The sequence below is a fragment of the Felis catus genome, chromosome A1, assembly GCF_018350175.1.
Source record: "Felis catus isolate Fca126 chromosome A1, F.catus_Fca126_mat1.0, whole genome shotgun sequence".
Taxonomy (NCBI): Eukaryota; Metazoa; Chordata; class Mammalia; order Carnivora; family Felidae; genus Felis; species Felis catus.
This window is the reverse complement of record NC_058368.1, coordinates 136976668-136992323: the sequence shown is the minus strand read 5'-3', so window position 1 is coordinate 136992323 and position 15656 is coordinate 136976668. Positions and strand designations below refer to the sequence as shown.

The 15656-nt window shown below is 43.4% G+C and overlaps 2 protein-coding genes across 7 annotated transcripts in view; one reads left to right on the top strand and one right to left on the bottom strand.

Annotated features, from left to right (window-relative positions):
* Positions 1-6021, top strand: part of ZNF366 (zinc finger protein 366) — a 74270-nt gene extending 68249 nt beyond the window's left edge. For all 3 annotated transcript variants that reach the window (XM_003981055.4, XM_045061865.1, XM_045061869.1), the window contains exon 5: positions 1530-6021. In XM_003981055.4, the coding sequence (XP_003981104.1) occupies positions 1530-2065 (536 nt within the window). In that variant the 3' untranslated portion in view covers positions 2066-6021. The remainder of the gene's footprint in view (positions 1-1529) is intronic.
* PTCD2 (pentatricopeptide repeat domain 2) overlaps positions 1296-15656 on the bottom strand; it is a 115066-nt gene continuing 100705 nt past the window's right edge. Inside the window, exons 10-11 of one of the 4 annotated variants that reach the window (XM_045061886.1) lie at positions 9496-9610; positions 1296-4427 (exon numbers count right to left, since the gene is read on the bottom strand). In XM_045061886.1, coding sequence (XP_044917821.1) covers positions 9533-9610 — 78 coding nt within the window. In that variant the 3' untranslated portion in view covers positions 1296-4427; positions 9496-9532. Of the gene's footprint in view, positions 4428-9495; positions 9611-15656 lie in introns of those variants that run through there. The other 3 variants (XM_019835337.2, XR_002159974.2, XR_002159970.3) reach the window with 3 other exon arrangements.

Genomic DNA, 15656 nt, shown 5'->3' with positions numbered 1-15656 from the left:
GGGAACTGTGGTCATCATAAAACAAAGCCCGGAGTTTAGGCAAAAGCCCTGAAAATATTCCGGTTAAAAAACAAAAGCAGTTTTCTTTCCCTGAGACTGGTTTTCTCCTGAATTGTTCTTTGCATCTCTAGTTGCCTGAGCCAATTTCCAACCTAGACCTGGATTTTTCCAGAATAGGTGAAGTTTGTTCAGTTGCCGGGGTTGGGGACAGAAGGCAATGGTGAGACGTTCATCCGTTTGAAAGCTTAACCTGGTCACCACAACTTACCCCATATGGATGCTCAAATCCTAAAAGGCACCTAAGGACTCTGTCATTCTTCTGAAAAAATAAAGAGCATCACTATGTATCAGAGAGATGCTTTGAAAGTTAACAGACTTTCAACAATTTAAATGTTTTCATCTACAAAAGGTGTTAGCGCTTTTTCACTCTAGTGTTTGAAATGACTCAAAAATCATGACTCAGATTAAAAAGAGCCTCCCGTGCCCCTGACAAGATTAAAGCTATAGACAGATTCATTGCCTGACGATATCATAAGGCAAGCAGACCTGGACGTCTGCCCCCACGCCAAAAGCCTGGTTCTGCCCGCCTCCTCCTCAGGGCCTGGCTGTTGGCTCACCAGGGGCAGAGACCTGCAAGATCAAATTAGGCGGAGCCCTCCTATGTGTTTCTGGCTCCTGAAAAGTCCCTCCCAACAGGGCCCTCCAACTGAAACTAAAAGTGAGGCCCTTTTGCATCACTGTGCCCAATAGCAGGGATGCTTGTAGTTGGACACAGAGGCTTTAGAGTTCCTCAAGGGGATCTCTTTGTGCCCTCTCCAGTCTGTGCTTAGGACCACTGGTTATGGGGCGGCCTTCTTGTCCCCAAATGGTATACTTTCGTGCATTTTTTTCAAGATAAAAATACCTTTGTTATGATTTTATTTCTTCTTCTGGTAAAATATTTGCTCACTGAAAATAAGAAAGACCTTAGAATTGAAGAGAAAAATGTCCGAATCATGGAATTTTTGAGATTTGGATGTAAATTCTTCCAGATATTTTGATAAAGATAGATACAACTGGGTCTACACTATAAATATATATGGTAAATATGATTTTTACTTAAAATATATAGAGCATACCTTTTTATAACCATTTGTAGGTCTCTACATCTTCTACACATGGTTCAGTGTATTATTTATCTAAAAAACCTCCATCATTTCAGTTTCACCATAAAAAATGTGGTGATGAGCATCCTTACACATATATTTTGTGCACCTGTCTGATTGTTTTCATAGTTTAAATTCTCAGTGGCATAATTGCTAAGTCAGAGCTATGTTTATTTTAAGCATTTAGTGCATGTTGCCAAATTTACCTTAAGGAAGTTACACGGATGCAAACTTCATCTGTGACAAGACCCGTCTCTCCACAGCCTTACTGGGAATTTATTTTTAAAATGTAAAATCAAACTATACTAAATGGCCTTGGGTACCACCCAGTGGCCCATTTTCACAGCTTTTCCTGGGACCTGAACGTTGCTTTTGCTCTCACAGGTTTTGGAAGGGGGCGAATCGCCCTGGCGCAGACGGCAGGAGTGCTGAGGGGTCTGGAGCAGGAGGAGCCCTTTGACCTTTCCCAGAAGCGTGGAGTGAAGGGGCCAGCGTTCCAGTCAGATGGGGAGAGTGCCCGGGGCAGCTCCTGCCATGAGGAAGAGGAGGAGGACAATAGCTATGAAGTGGGTGGAGACAGCCCCGGCCTGGACCCCCAACCCAGGCAGCCCTGCACCCCCCACGATCTCACCACCCAGCCCGAGCAGGCTCCCAGGGTGCTTGAGGACACCTGTGAGGAGGAAAAGGAGGACAAGCCAAACAGAGAGCACCAGGAGAGGAGCAAGGACAGCCTGGGGGCAGAGGGCAGCCTGGAGAGAGAATCTGCCCACAAGGAAGAGTGTCTCCGTCTCAGGGCTCTGCAGAGTGCTCGGAGGGGCCCCTCCTTTTCTGATTACCTGTACTTCAAGCACAGAGATGAGAGTTTAAAGGAATTACTGGAGAGGAAAATGGAAAAACAAGCAGTGCTTTTAGGTATCTAAGTGGACAGCTCTAAAATTACATTTGGAAAATGAGAATAGGCAGTTCAAATATAGCTTTCTGCACGAGCTGTCATTTGCTGGAGACTGGCAAATGGCGCAGATCTTTACAAATGGCCTGGACTAAACGAGCAGGGATTGTCCTCACTAATACAAATGCTTCTCAGGTCATTCCTTGGGCCCTTGATTTTTAACGTGCATGCGGGGGCTTCTTCAGTGCTATTTCATGCTTCTCCAGTATAATAAGCTGTACATATTCTAGATACCTAATTCTAAGCAGATGCTGAGGTGCTTTTAGAAATTGTTTTCCTTTGACTAATACATAATACATGGTAGATTTCTTTTTAGTTGCAAAAATATGGTGCTTGACATGTTACCTTATTAATGATGATTTAGTTGAATGTGTGGAAGTTATAATATTTTTCCAGATAGATGAAAATATTAGTAGTTGTATATATAAAAATCACCTTTATTGAATCATCCACAATGCCAAAAATGACAAAGGAGGGTGAGGTATTGAAGAGAATATTCTCAAGTAGTTTCCGCATGTTTAAGAAAACAGGAATAATTTTAACTAATGAAAACCCAGCAGAACTTAGATCCTTGCCTGGGTCTGCCTTGTTCTGCAGCAGCTTCCGTCACCAGGTATGGCTTGTGGCGCGCATTTTCAGATGGTCTCCAAAGTGGTCAGTGTGTCCCAGCTCACCCCTTGTGTCCTGAGCAGAGCCCCCTCCTGGAGACCTTGCTCTGAGGCCTCATGCCCCACAAGGCAGCCGCAGGAAGCCTTAGGCGCAGTGGGTTTCTTCTCAGTGCCAGACCAGGGATGTGGGGAGGAATTCTTGAAATCTGATCACTGCTTATTTAGAGTATTATGCTAACCATCAGGTAGTTACTGGTAAGCAGATTCTGGGCTGTGTTCTCAAAGCTGCCTGCATATCAGAATCATCTAGGGGAACCTTAAAAAATAATACCAAGGCTGAGCCTCAGCTGCTGAGAGTCTGATTTCATTGGTCTAGTGGAGCCCCAATATGGGTATTTGTTTAAAAGTTTCCCCCAGAGGATTCTTCTGTGCAGCCAGGGTTGAGAAAGATGGACGAGGTTAAAATGGTGGCTCCCAAGACTCCTCCCAGGGACTCCATAAATATTTGTTTCTGCCTTCAGATTCATTAAAATGTGGAGTAGGAGACCTTGAAATCATCCTGCTGATTTAGGGCTTCTCACCTGTTCTGTAAGAGCCTCTTGACATGAACACGCACACACACATGCACACACACAACACACACACACGTACTCTTGTATAATCACACAATTTTGTACTAGAAGATGATGCCTGTGATGTTTATGGTCACTTAATAAGTCTAAAAATACACAGCCCGCCTACAGTGACTAATTATTTCTTCCTAGATGCTTGAATCGTGATTCTAGTCAGGGGTGAAGACTACCGTGGGTGGCTTGAGCCCAGCAGTAGGCTTTCCTTAGGCATGGGTGCCGAATAAAGCAGTGCCTACAGGATGTCGCATACCTGTGACTAGCCGTAAGCAGTAACCCTCTGGTACTGTGTCTGTGTTTATGTAAAAACTGCCTCTTGGTTGGTAGTCTCAACTCTTATTCGTAGAGGTAGGTACTGTTTATTACTTTGCTTTCTCTTCTCCTAAAGTTCCCAGTACATTTCTTTAGACCACCTGGCCCATCTCTGACTGCTGGATGTGGCTTTTTCTTTTGGCCAAGGTGCTTCCCCCTCAGCCGCATCTACTTCGAATCATCCACCCGTGGGCTTTGTCAATCTTGACACATTTCTCCTGCTACCTTGCTTAAAGCTCTTTCTTTCAGCCTCACCACCATGACAAAGTGCCAAAGCTGCCTGGGTTTCCTACTGCCACCCATGCCCTGAGGTCAAGCACCTGCAAAGGGGATGGTGAGTGGAATAGTGTGGGTTTCTGTGGTGCAAGCACAGCTCTGTGCCAGGAAACTCTTCCAAGTCTTCAGAGGGGCAACTTGCCTTCCGTTCATTTTGAATATCGCTCATTAGTGCCTCTGATGACATCACTCACAAGGCTGGCAGCATGGTCTGTGAGGCCTCCAGCTCTTGGGGTCCTGTTACGTGTTCATTCTTTCAGTAGCCCTGTGTCAAAGACATACTGTAAGGGCTGCAGACTTCCGGTTCATTCTGGGTATGGAACAGGAACAGGCTGGAACAGGAACCAGGAAATCCAGAATAGCAAACTCTAGTCTTTTCCAACCAAATGAATCATGTGGGTATGTTTGAGGAACAAGTTCATGTTGAGATGGAGAGAGCATGGTCTAGAATGGAGGTTTCCAAATTGTGGATCGAGGAGTCAGAGGTCCCTCTTGGGTCCCTCCAGAGCTGCCAGGGAAGAAGGAGAGACTCTCAGCCCTCATTCCCACTTCACTCAAAGTGGTTCAAATTTCATTTGTTTTTCATGTTAGCCTTCCAAGTAAAATTTCATTTTGAGGGAGAAAAAAATATCTAAGGAAAGTAATTTAAAAAGTGTCATGAAGTATATTATAAAGCCTGTTTTTAGTTCTTAACTCTGGGTATGAGAGACTTAATTAGATCTAGCCTGAGGGTAAATATACACTGACTCTGTGAGAAATGTGGCCAAAATCTTGGTATTGTATGTTGTTGAGTGACCAACATCCTGGTTTACCTGGAACAACCCTGGTTTATAGCTTTGTCCCAGAGTAATTACTAAGAGTGTCACTTTAACTCTCAAAAGTATCCCAGTTTGGGTGCCTGGGTGGCTCAGTTGGTTGAATGTCTGAGTCGTGGTTTTGGCTCAGGTCATGATTTTGAGGTTCATGAGACTGAGCCCTGAGTCAGGCTCCGCATTGACTGTGCAGAGCCTGCTTAGGATTCTCTCTCACTCTCTCTCTCTCTCTCTCAATAAACAAGTACACTTAAAAACTAAACAGGATCCTAAGGGTGTCTGAGTGGCTCAGTCAGTTAAGCATTGAGCTCTTGATTTTGGCTCAGGTTGTGATCTCATGGTTTGGGAGTTGGAGCCCGCATCAGGCTCTGTGCTGACAGTGCCCAGTCTCCTTGGGTTTCTGTCTCCCTCTCTCTCTGACTTTCCCCCACTTGCTCTCTAGCTCTCTCTCAAAATAAATACAAATAAAATTTAAAAAAAAGTATCCCAGTTTGGGTGACCAATTATATGGACACCCTGTGCCTAAGTGCAGAGCTAAGGGAAGAGTTGGCCAAACTTGCCTGATGAGCTAATTAGCCAGAATGCACACCTGAAGGAGAGCCCATGGGGATCATCTAGAGAGAATTAAGGATAAAACCATCCAAGGTTACCAGCACTCTAAGGGCCAGGACAGCATGGCATTCATCTCCTTGTGACACTCTGAAAATAGGTCACTACCAAATGCTTTCCAGGCTTTTGACCATTGTCACTCTGAAACAGCCAACTGACCAGCCAAGAGGCATATTTTTCTTTTATCCTTTTTATTCAGGCCTATAATTACCCCCCTCTGTTTGCCTTCTAATTCCTCTTTCATTCTTTCTTTTTAAAAATTTGACTCCCTATTGGCCATGAGACTGAGGCTGACCTTCCATAACCCCACAAGGGTATCTGGTATATTTGTATATGAGTAGCTGCATGAGAAAGCCCAATGTGCATACTGTATTTATTAAGCCCTAAAGGCGTTTAATAAAATATTAACATCGCGTTTTGAATCATGATCTTTGTCTGCTTTGCTGGAACAAAATGTAACAGAGCTAACATTTAAAATCCTTCACATATTTGGACAACATTACACCAAATGTTGATTTTGTACAGAATTCTGGCTTGCTATTTAAAAACTAAAACTCCAAATGTGTAGCAACCCAAGTTGTGAATATCGCTTTCTGCTTCAGTGATAAAGCAGTTTACCTGAAAATAGCATGTAACCTATGTTTTGTTAATTTAAGCAAAATAAAGACTTGTTGAAAAGGCTGAGTTGATTATTTGCAAATGCCCGAAATTTCACAAGGAAACTGCCATTGTCAGTGTCTCTCATTCCTACTCTCATACCTTCTGCCAGGGAGGTTCCGTTTGGTTGGGGCCTCAATCCCAGGAAGACACAGATTTTGGATTCTCCCTGTCTCAAGGCTTCACAGAGGATTAGTGAACCTCAGACCATCTGCAGGCAGGTGACATCTTCCTCATCCTCTTTTTATTTCCCATTCAGAAAAAACTAGTTCTGGAAGGGTGTCATGAGGAAGTAGGAGGTTAGCGGCAAGATTGCCTTATTCTGCATCAAGCTCTTTCTAGGATAAAGTTGACCCAAGAGGCCATGTACTATACTGGGCATGAGCACCTGACACAGATTCTGGTGTCAGGTTCCTGGATTTGAAGCCCAGCTCTGCTACTTGCAATTTTTGAGACCTGTGAGCCAGTTTGAGAACCTCTGTGCCTCAGTTTCCTCATCTGTAAAATGGGATTAGGAACCTTCCTGATCAAGTTGTTTGTGGGTTAAATGAGTTAGTATATGCAAGACGCTTGAAAAGTGTTTGGCTCACTGTGTCTGCTGTGTCAGAATTTGCCGTTGTTATCAACACAGTGGCCAGAAAACTGAACACTCAGCTCCTTCTCAACAGAGAACTCACAAAGCTGTGTCGGCATGGGAAGTTGCCGTTTCTGAGAGAGCTTCTCTCTTAAACGTTATACACTCTAAAACACCAAGCACCGTGCCAAGTAATTACACACTTGATTTTATTTAACCTCACATGACCCTGAGAGGCAAATGTTGTTATTTCCATTTTACTGAAGAAGAAATGGAGGTGCAACAGAGTGAAATAACTTCCTCCAAATGACCTAGTTAGCAAATTTCATCTGCTGCCAAAGCATGTAGCCTATACCAGGTTGGTTTCTTTGCAAGTAGATGATGAGACAAATCTGGGCGCAAGATGTTTAATAGGGATTAGCTGCAGTGAAAAGAAAGGGCAGGAAAGAAGACTGAATAAAGAGAGAAGGCAAACTGTGATCAAGCCTCACCCAACATAGGCAGTTCTGGGCAAGGATTGCCCACCAAAAGTTGCACCAGGTTGGGCAGTGATGTCCAGGCCTTTTGACACCCATGTTGCTCAGTCACCAGGTATGGGCTGCCCTGGGAAGGGCATGATCTCAGGATCTCTGTAGCAGGGACAGACCCTGAAGGAGCCAGTGGCTGGAGGCTGTCTGCTGACTGCACTCCCCACAGCTCAGTACAAGTCCTTCCTTGAAGAGACACTGCTTAGCTCATCTCTGTGTCTACCACAGCCCACCCTTTGCCTCACTCCTACCCACTTCTTTGTATATATTCATGGGGCATCTCCTCCAGGATACCAGTGGGTCTCTCTTTCTCAAGGAAGACTTAGAAGAGGAAGGTGAGTGGGATCAGCTTTAGCCCCCACTCCTGTAATCAGTCTAGGAGAAATAGCTCGTGCTTATTTTCTCCTTCCTCCATTACCTGTCTGCATCCCTGTCACCATCAGATATCACCTCTGCCAGTCTCAGTGGCTTTTCAGGTAGTGTGACCCATATCCTCATCCTCAAAGCATCTGAGCCTCAACCACCATGTTGCTCTGTTGTTGTGTCCTCCCACCCCAGATTTACATGTTGAAGCCCTTAACCCTAGAGTGATGGTATCTGGAGGTAGGGCCTTTGGGAGGTAATTAGGTTTAGATGAAGTCATGAAGATGGAAGCCCCTCCATGATGGGCTTAGTGCACTTACAAGGAGAGGAGACCAGAGCCATGTGAGGACTTTCTGCACCATTTAAGGACACAGCAAGAAGGCAGCCATTTGCAAAACAGGAAGCAGGCCCTCATTAGACAAAGAACCTGGCGGCACTTTGATCTTGAAATTCCCAACCTCCAGAACTGTGAGAAATCAATGTTACTGCTTGAGCCACTCAGTCTATGTATTTTGTTATCGCAGCCCAAGTGGACTAAGACACATGCCCTTTTCAGCAAGGGGTTGCTGCACTTGTTCTTTTAGTCACAAGTGGGAAGAGAAGTACCAAAAGAAACCGCGATGGGTTACTAGGGTTCCACACTTATTCCTGCATGACCCGTTTTGTGACAACAGCCTTCTCCCTCCTGATGATTGGGTTGATTACCTGTGCCAGAATGGTGACTCTTTTCCTGTCTGCTGGTCCCTGAAGACAAGGAGCAAAAAATGCCCACATGGCAGCTGTAGCTTATAATTCAATGGATAATCTTGCTATGTCCCCGAGTGAAAGTGTACCCCTTTGTGAGGATGAGAATTCTAACCCTGCAGAATGCAGAGTTACAGGGATGAAAAGTAGAACAGTGGTCACTGTCAGTGCAGACAGGTGGGACCAACTCCTTTTTCTACCCTTGGAAGTATGTGTCCATTCCTACGACCAAAAGACCACTCGCTCTTCAAGATGAAAAGGATTCAATATAGTCAACTTCTCACTAAGTGATTGATTGATCTTCATGAGCAATGATGCCATATTGGAAGCTCAGCACCAGGCTCTGTTGCTGGCATGTTGGATATTCAGCAGTGATAGGAGTTAGATCAGCCTTGGCAAATGTACTTCATGCTGTTGGGCCCATGTATAGCCTCCATATCTGTTACTGTGGCCTCTTCATTCATATGTTTTTTGTTTTAGCACTGGAGTGGCTGTTGACAGAGGGCTGAAGTCAACTGGCCAAGTCATTGTCTGCCTGATTTTTAAATGTCTCTTTCGTGGTGCATGTGACCCAATGGATGTTAATATGTGATACAAAGATTTTCATACTTGTGTTCACTCCCATATGTCTCTCCACCCTAGACAGAGAATAATTGGGAATACCTACTTTAGTTACAGTGGTTAGGAATTGTCTGTCTGAAAAACTTATATTTAATTTGAGAACTTAAGGACATCAGGAGCCAACCATGGGGAAAACTGGGAGAAGAGCATTCCAAACAGAGAAGACAGCATGCACAAAGGACTGTGGTATAGAGAACACGGCCAAAGAGAAAAGATGGTGTGGGCAGCACATAGCAGGAGAGGGAGAGTGATGTAGGGTGAGGTTGACATGGAAAGCCACTGGGCAATGAGGGTAAGATAATGAGATTAACATGTTCCAAAACTCATTTTGACTAAAGTGTGGAGGATGGGTTGGAAGGAAGCCAGAATAATATTGGGAGACCTGTAGGAGGCAGTTTTAATAGTCTGTGAGAGATAACATTGGCCTTGATTAAGGAGGTAGCAAGGAAGAGTTAAAGTGGGCGGTTCAAAATCTGTTTTGGGGGTCCAAGTGACTTGTTCTGTTGAAGGCTAATTATAATAGTAACAAAAATATGTATTTTTCTAAGCACAAAGTGCCACTTACTATAAAGCCCATCTCCTCACATAATGATAGAAGAGATGAATCAGAGTCTCAGAGCTATCATAAAACCCATGCTTTTTACTCATTTGACAAGAGAGCATATTTACCAAGTAATGTATGTAGAATTAAGCAATCTGGTTTCTCTCAATTTTGTTCTGGGTTACAGCTGCTGGTGAAGTAGCTGGGACCAAAGACGACAATGAAGCTTGTCAGACACAGATCCTGGGAAGGAATGGCAGAAGCGAGGACAAATGAGCACACAGTTAGAAATCAGAAAACCAAGGAAAGACTCCAAGACCGTAAGTGAGGCTGCAGAAAGTCCTTTTCATCCCTATAGGCCCTGAGGACATCTCTGATGCAGCCACTAAAAGCATGTTAATAATAATGAACTTGCATGGTCAAAGAACAGGTTAATCATCTCTACCTATTTATTAACTAAATGCACTCCAAATACATTTCATTTTAAATTCTTCGAAGAGTGACAGTTCAGTCATCTGACCGTTTTTATCCAGTGCACACATTACTTTGCAACAATGCAGAATAAATGAGATGTTGTCATATTTTAAGTACCAAACTGAACTGGCCCATTGGCACCACCGACAGTACCTAAAGAAGAAATAAAAAACAAAAATGTGTGGGAGAAATTTGCTCCTGTCCTTAAGGAACACACACATCTTATCAAGGCCTATGGAAGCTGGCAGGAATATGGCTAATGGCTTTTCAAATCTCTAAAGCCTTAAAACTGAAAACTATCTTCCCTATGAAAACCCAGGTGTGAACACAGCCTGAATCTCTGAAGCACCATGGCATTTCATATTTTTGCACAGCAGAGCTGAGCCAAAAGTAACTTCCAGTCCCATTACAAACGTGCTGTGCAAGTGGAGGAAGACATGCTCATTTGATAGCTGGGGAGTGACCCTTATAGGGTCCCTGGGGACCCAGTATCAGTGGCGCTCACCGCTTCCTCTTCCCTGGATGCAACAATATATTAAGAGAGAGAAAAAAAGAGGAGGCTGGCTCTTTTCATGATTTTCCTTTTTAATTTTTGTTGAAAATGGAACTGTGTTCTCTTGATCCTTCAAACAAATGGAGGGGAAGTGGAAGCCCAAAAGTTTCTCTTAGGTTCCCCAGAGAGGGTGACTGTGTTTGTAGTGTGATGTGGGAAAAGTCCTTGGGTATCTGCTGCATTGTCACGTCGTACCAGAGTGATTTGCAGTAGGAAGTGTGGGATGAATACAATTTTTATGTAAGAGAAAGTGATGGGGCCACAGTCTTTGAATCAAAAATCTCCATTTGCCTTTCCTCTCTACGACGTGCTTTCCCTGACCACTGCCCACACCGCCCCCCATCTTTATTAGATGATGAAAGAAACACAAGGATACTCTCTGAACTTGACCCAAACAGTAAGTCCAGCCAGAAACTCTTTGTTATTCAGAATGCACTTGGGTAGGGAAGGGGAGACAGGAGGGAGCTTCGAAGGACGTGCCGGGGAGATTACAGAAGCATTGCAAAGGGGGCTATTAAAGTTACTGGCATTGCACCTGAAGAATCATTTTAAACTGATGTTTGAAATATGTATTGCGAGTTTTCACACGGCAGATCTTAATAAACAAATGGTCTTTGGAAGGAAAATGAAGAGCTACATTAAGAGACATCTAAAAGGATTATAAAGATACTTGTTTCATTTTAGCAATTCATCATTTTAAGCATGCTGGCAAATAATTTTGTTTCTTCTTCCAGAAAGTAGTAATAATGAAACTGTTCTCCAACCTTGTCAGAAGAGGGGATGGATGAGGCAAAACCTATTAATCATTCTGGACCTGCGGAAATGATAGCTGTGTCATTTGCCACTGTTGAAGGACAGCTTCCCTTCCAACCTGTAGCAAGTCTAGCAAAGAAAACAGCTTCTTGTACAGTGGCTGGTTATCCAAAGCAGGATAATACTTAAAATCTTCAGCTGTGGCTTTACAAGACTGTATATACAGAGCATTGAGTCAACTGCCTCTTCTCCTTAAAAACCAACAGAAAATAAGAGAAATATTAAATCCCCAGCAATAGCAAAGTCTTTAAAGGAAAAAAAAAAAGCAAAAGCAAAGCAAGGCTATGCAGAGACTTAGAAACAGATAATTACAATGCCAGCCTCTGAGGGGACATTCAATAAACATCATTGAGAATAATGATGCATCTCTATGAAGCAAACACCACGGACAGGGTCTAATCCCCTCAGAAGTCACTCAAAGCCCCTATCTGAGACGCAGATGATTTTGTGGATTTCAAAGGGCTTGTCTTTCCAAAAGCTCTGCATGCCTCCACACTGTTAATCCCCTTACCTTCCTGCAGGGACACTTCACTTTTGATCTCAGGTTTATCTAATCAAATCATGCTTCTTATTCAGACTGTTAGCTCTCTGAGCAAAAGGCTTGGCCACCACCACATCATCTCCAAGTTTTTAGACAAACCTGAGATTGGATGTGACCACTATCTCTGTTTCTCCTTGGGATACTGTAAGAAAGGTAGAAGATTGACACACGAATTTACAAGGAAGATCCTTCAAAGTGACCTGTACAAAATGCTGCTGTTCGAAAATATGTATGTTTCCATTATGGTTAGTTGAAGCTCTACAGAGAAGGTGCGGCTTCCAGAATGGTGGTGCAGGGATCCCACTGAAACCTCATCCCTGGAGAGACATGTATTAAGCTAGTAAAAATTAGCAAAGACAATCATACAAAATCTCTGGAGATTGATCAAAGGGCTGGCAACAATTTACGAAATAGTTTGTCATCAAAACCTACAGGAACTCACTAGGAACAGCGAAAGGCTGGCCGCACCCATCCCACCTACCCAGATCCATGTTGTGGCAGGCTGAGGTAACCTTGACGGCCAAACAGCAATTCCCATTTCCCTCGCTCTGTGCAAACCTACAGGTGGGTGGCCAGAAAGGGGTCCCCCCACCAAGCCCCTGCTTGGTAAGGAGGAATGGGGCGGGGCAGCTGGTGAGTGCAACGCCTCCTTTCCCCACAGCCTGTGCTATTCCAGGGGACGTGGAAGCCAAGCAGCAGCTCCCATCTCCCCTGGTTCCTGGTGGAGGAAAGCCGTTCAAGGCCAGCTGAGCAGCTGGTGGACACTGGCAGCTCCCACTTCCCTTGCCTCTGGGCTACGCAAGCCCTATTCACTGGGAGGTGGTAGGAGCTGGTGGTAACATTGATATGACACTGCAAGTGTAATGAATCGATTCACAGGTTTGACGACATATTCTTTTTATTGTGATAAAATATACATAACATAGACATGACCATTTTAATGATTTTAAAGTGTGTAATTCAGTGGCATGAAGTTCATTCATACCTATCACCACTTATCTATTTCCAGAAATGTTTCATACAGAAGCTCTGTACCCACTAAACACTAACTCTCCACTGTCTATACTCCCAGCCCCTGGTAACCTACATTCTGCTTTCTGGATCCATGAATTTGACTACTCTAGATGCCATCATATAAGTGGAATTATACAATATTTGCCCTTTGTGTCTGGCTTATTTTAGGCAGCATTAATATTTTCAAGGTTCATCCATTTTGTAGCATGTGTCAAAACTTCATTCCTTTTTAAGGCTAAATAGTATTCCATTGAACGTATAGAATAGACCACATTTCATTTATCCATTCACCTGTCTTGTAATGAGCAGCTAGCTGTGTTGTTTTTACCTTTTGGCTATTGAGAACAATGCTGCCAGGAACAGTGGGTGGAAAGATCTACCTGAGTCCCTACTTTTAATTCTTTGGGGTATATACTTAAAAGTGGAATTGCTGGGTCATATGCTAATTCTATGTTTAACTTTTTGAGGGACTGACAGACTGTTTTCCACAATAGCTGCACCAGTTTACATTCCCATCAGCAATGCACAAAGGTTCCAATTTCTCCACATCCTCTCCAACACTAGTTATTTTCCATTTTTTGGATAACAGGCATTCTAATGAGTATGAAGCGGTATTTCATTGTGATCATAATTTTTAAATTAACACATTTAAATTCCTTCATCTGTTCAGCTGGTAATGCTGAGATCCATATTCAGTTTTATAGTCTCCTTGTTTTTTTTTTTCTTTCTTATGAATATAAACACAGAAAATAAAGGATGACCCGGAGCTTTTTCTTTGTAAATAGAAACTGAAAAGCCCAGTGATTTATGTGGCTTTTATTCCTGTTGTCTTGCCATTGTTTTGTACCTCCTATCCTTCAAAGGGTGAGGACTCTGTTTGAATTTTGAAAGGAAGTCTTTATTCCAGTTGTTTCACTCCAGTTTACCAGTCTATTTTCTTTTTTGGCCTCAGATCCTATTTTCCCTTGACCCTGAGTTGTCAGATGTCCTAAGAGCTAGAGTCAGCTGGCTGTACCCTTGGGTGGCCCTTGTAAAACTTGTACCAAAGAGACTGAGGTTGGTCTTTCCTGGGACTTGTCTGTAAACAGTAGGGAGAAATGCATCTTCCATTTGGGTGGGGGCAGGGAGGGTGGTGACGCACACGCACACAGCAGGAGTGGGAGGAGCATACATCCAGCCACGACGCAAGTTGCTGGGAACTATATTCTTGTCCAGGGTTGCAAATTTTAAACTGTAAAAACTTCCCCCAAACCAAAAAACCTCTATGAGACATTTGTTTGTTTGGAGAGCAAGAACCAATGTGGCTAGTTTAGTACTAATGTCAGTTAAGTTTAGTGATAAAAGCCTCCACTGAGCCTGTAAGACTATGGAACAGTGTTCGTTCATCAAAACCTTGATCCTCACTCTTAAATTAAAAATGGGTCTGTGGTATTTGTCAACCATTATTTTCCCATTTGAACTAAAAAAGGGGGAGGATATCAACAACTTCAATCATTCGGTGAATGTTTATTGAGCACCTGCTATGTGGCAGGCACTGTGCTCACCAGAATGAGCATTACAGACAGTCACTGTCCTAAATAAGCTTGTGAGGCCATTATATATAAAGGGCATGGATATGAGGACCCTAATAAACAACAATACATCCAATATAGGGAAAGTTTCCAAATTATAAGCAGAATAATTAAGTTCCTGTTGAGATAATGATTCTAGAATTCTACTTATGTTAATTAATTATATGCAATATTAATTCATTATATATAATATTATACACATATATAGATAATATTAACAACTATTCCAATTGTTGCTTAAATGCCTTCAGTGGTATTGGTAGGGGTTGCCACTTCTCTCCCTCCACCCCAATTTTAAATATCTTCCCTGGCACTAGAAATTTCTTTTCTGGGGCTTTACAAGGTAACAGTGGAGAAAGACTTGAGTGCTAAGTAGAAGTACCATGCAGCATGGTCCTGCCCTCCAGGAGTTTGTTTCTATTTATCTAAGCAATGAAGAATATAACATTTCTCTTGGCCTCTCACAAGGTGCATGGTTTAAGAAGGAATTTTAAGAGTCGAGTCTTTCTACCAAACTAAAAACTTTTCAAAGCCTTCCCATCTTTAAGTCTGATCCTTAGGGAGCTCAGACATGTCCAAGAGATTGAATTATTACTGTTAGTTGTCTGAAGATGCAGGATGATTTATCTGAGACATTGCCCTCCTCACCCTCCACCCCCAGTAAGCTTGTAGAGAATCCACACTAGAGTACACGTCTCTCAATAGCAGCCCTGTGATTATTTCACTCTGCCCTATTCAAGCTGACATTCCTGGAAGAACCACATTTCCCCTTCAATTACTCCAGGTCATTGTGGGCTTGGGATATGGCAGTGCTGAGTGGTTCTAGTCAAAGAACATGGTGTCAGTACAGACTCCACATGAATCCTGGCTCTGCCACCTGTTAGCTGTGTGACCTTGGACACAACCTTTCTGAGCCAGTTTCCTATCTACCCGATGGAGACGATGTAGAGTGGTGGTGACAAGCACAAGCTCCGGGCTCGGGAAGCTCTGGGATCCAGTCATGGTTCCCTCTTATACTGGCAGTGTCACCTAGGGGAAATTATTCTCCGTCCCTAAGCTGCAGTTTTCTCACCTACAGAATTGAGATTCCCATAGCCTCCGCCTCGAAGAATTGTGAGATTAAAACGGGATAATGCACATAAACGCCTAAAGCAAAATAAGCACTTGATACACGTCAGCTCCTTACTACAGTGACCATATGGAAATGTGCCCACAGAAGGGCCTGACACACAGTTTGACTTGCAGATTATGTCGGCTTCTCTCCCCCATGCTCCGTGACTGAACTGAACACAAATGTGGGATCATTACTACTGCTTTGGGAGT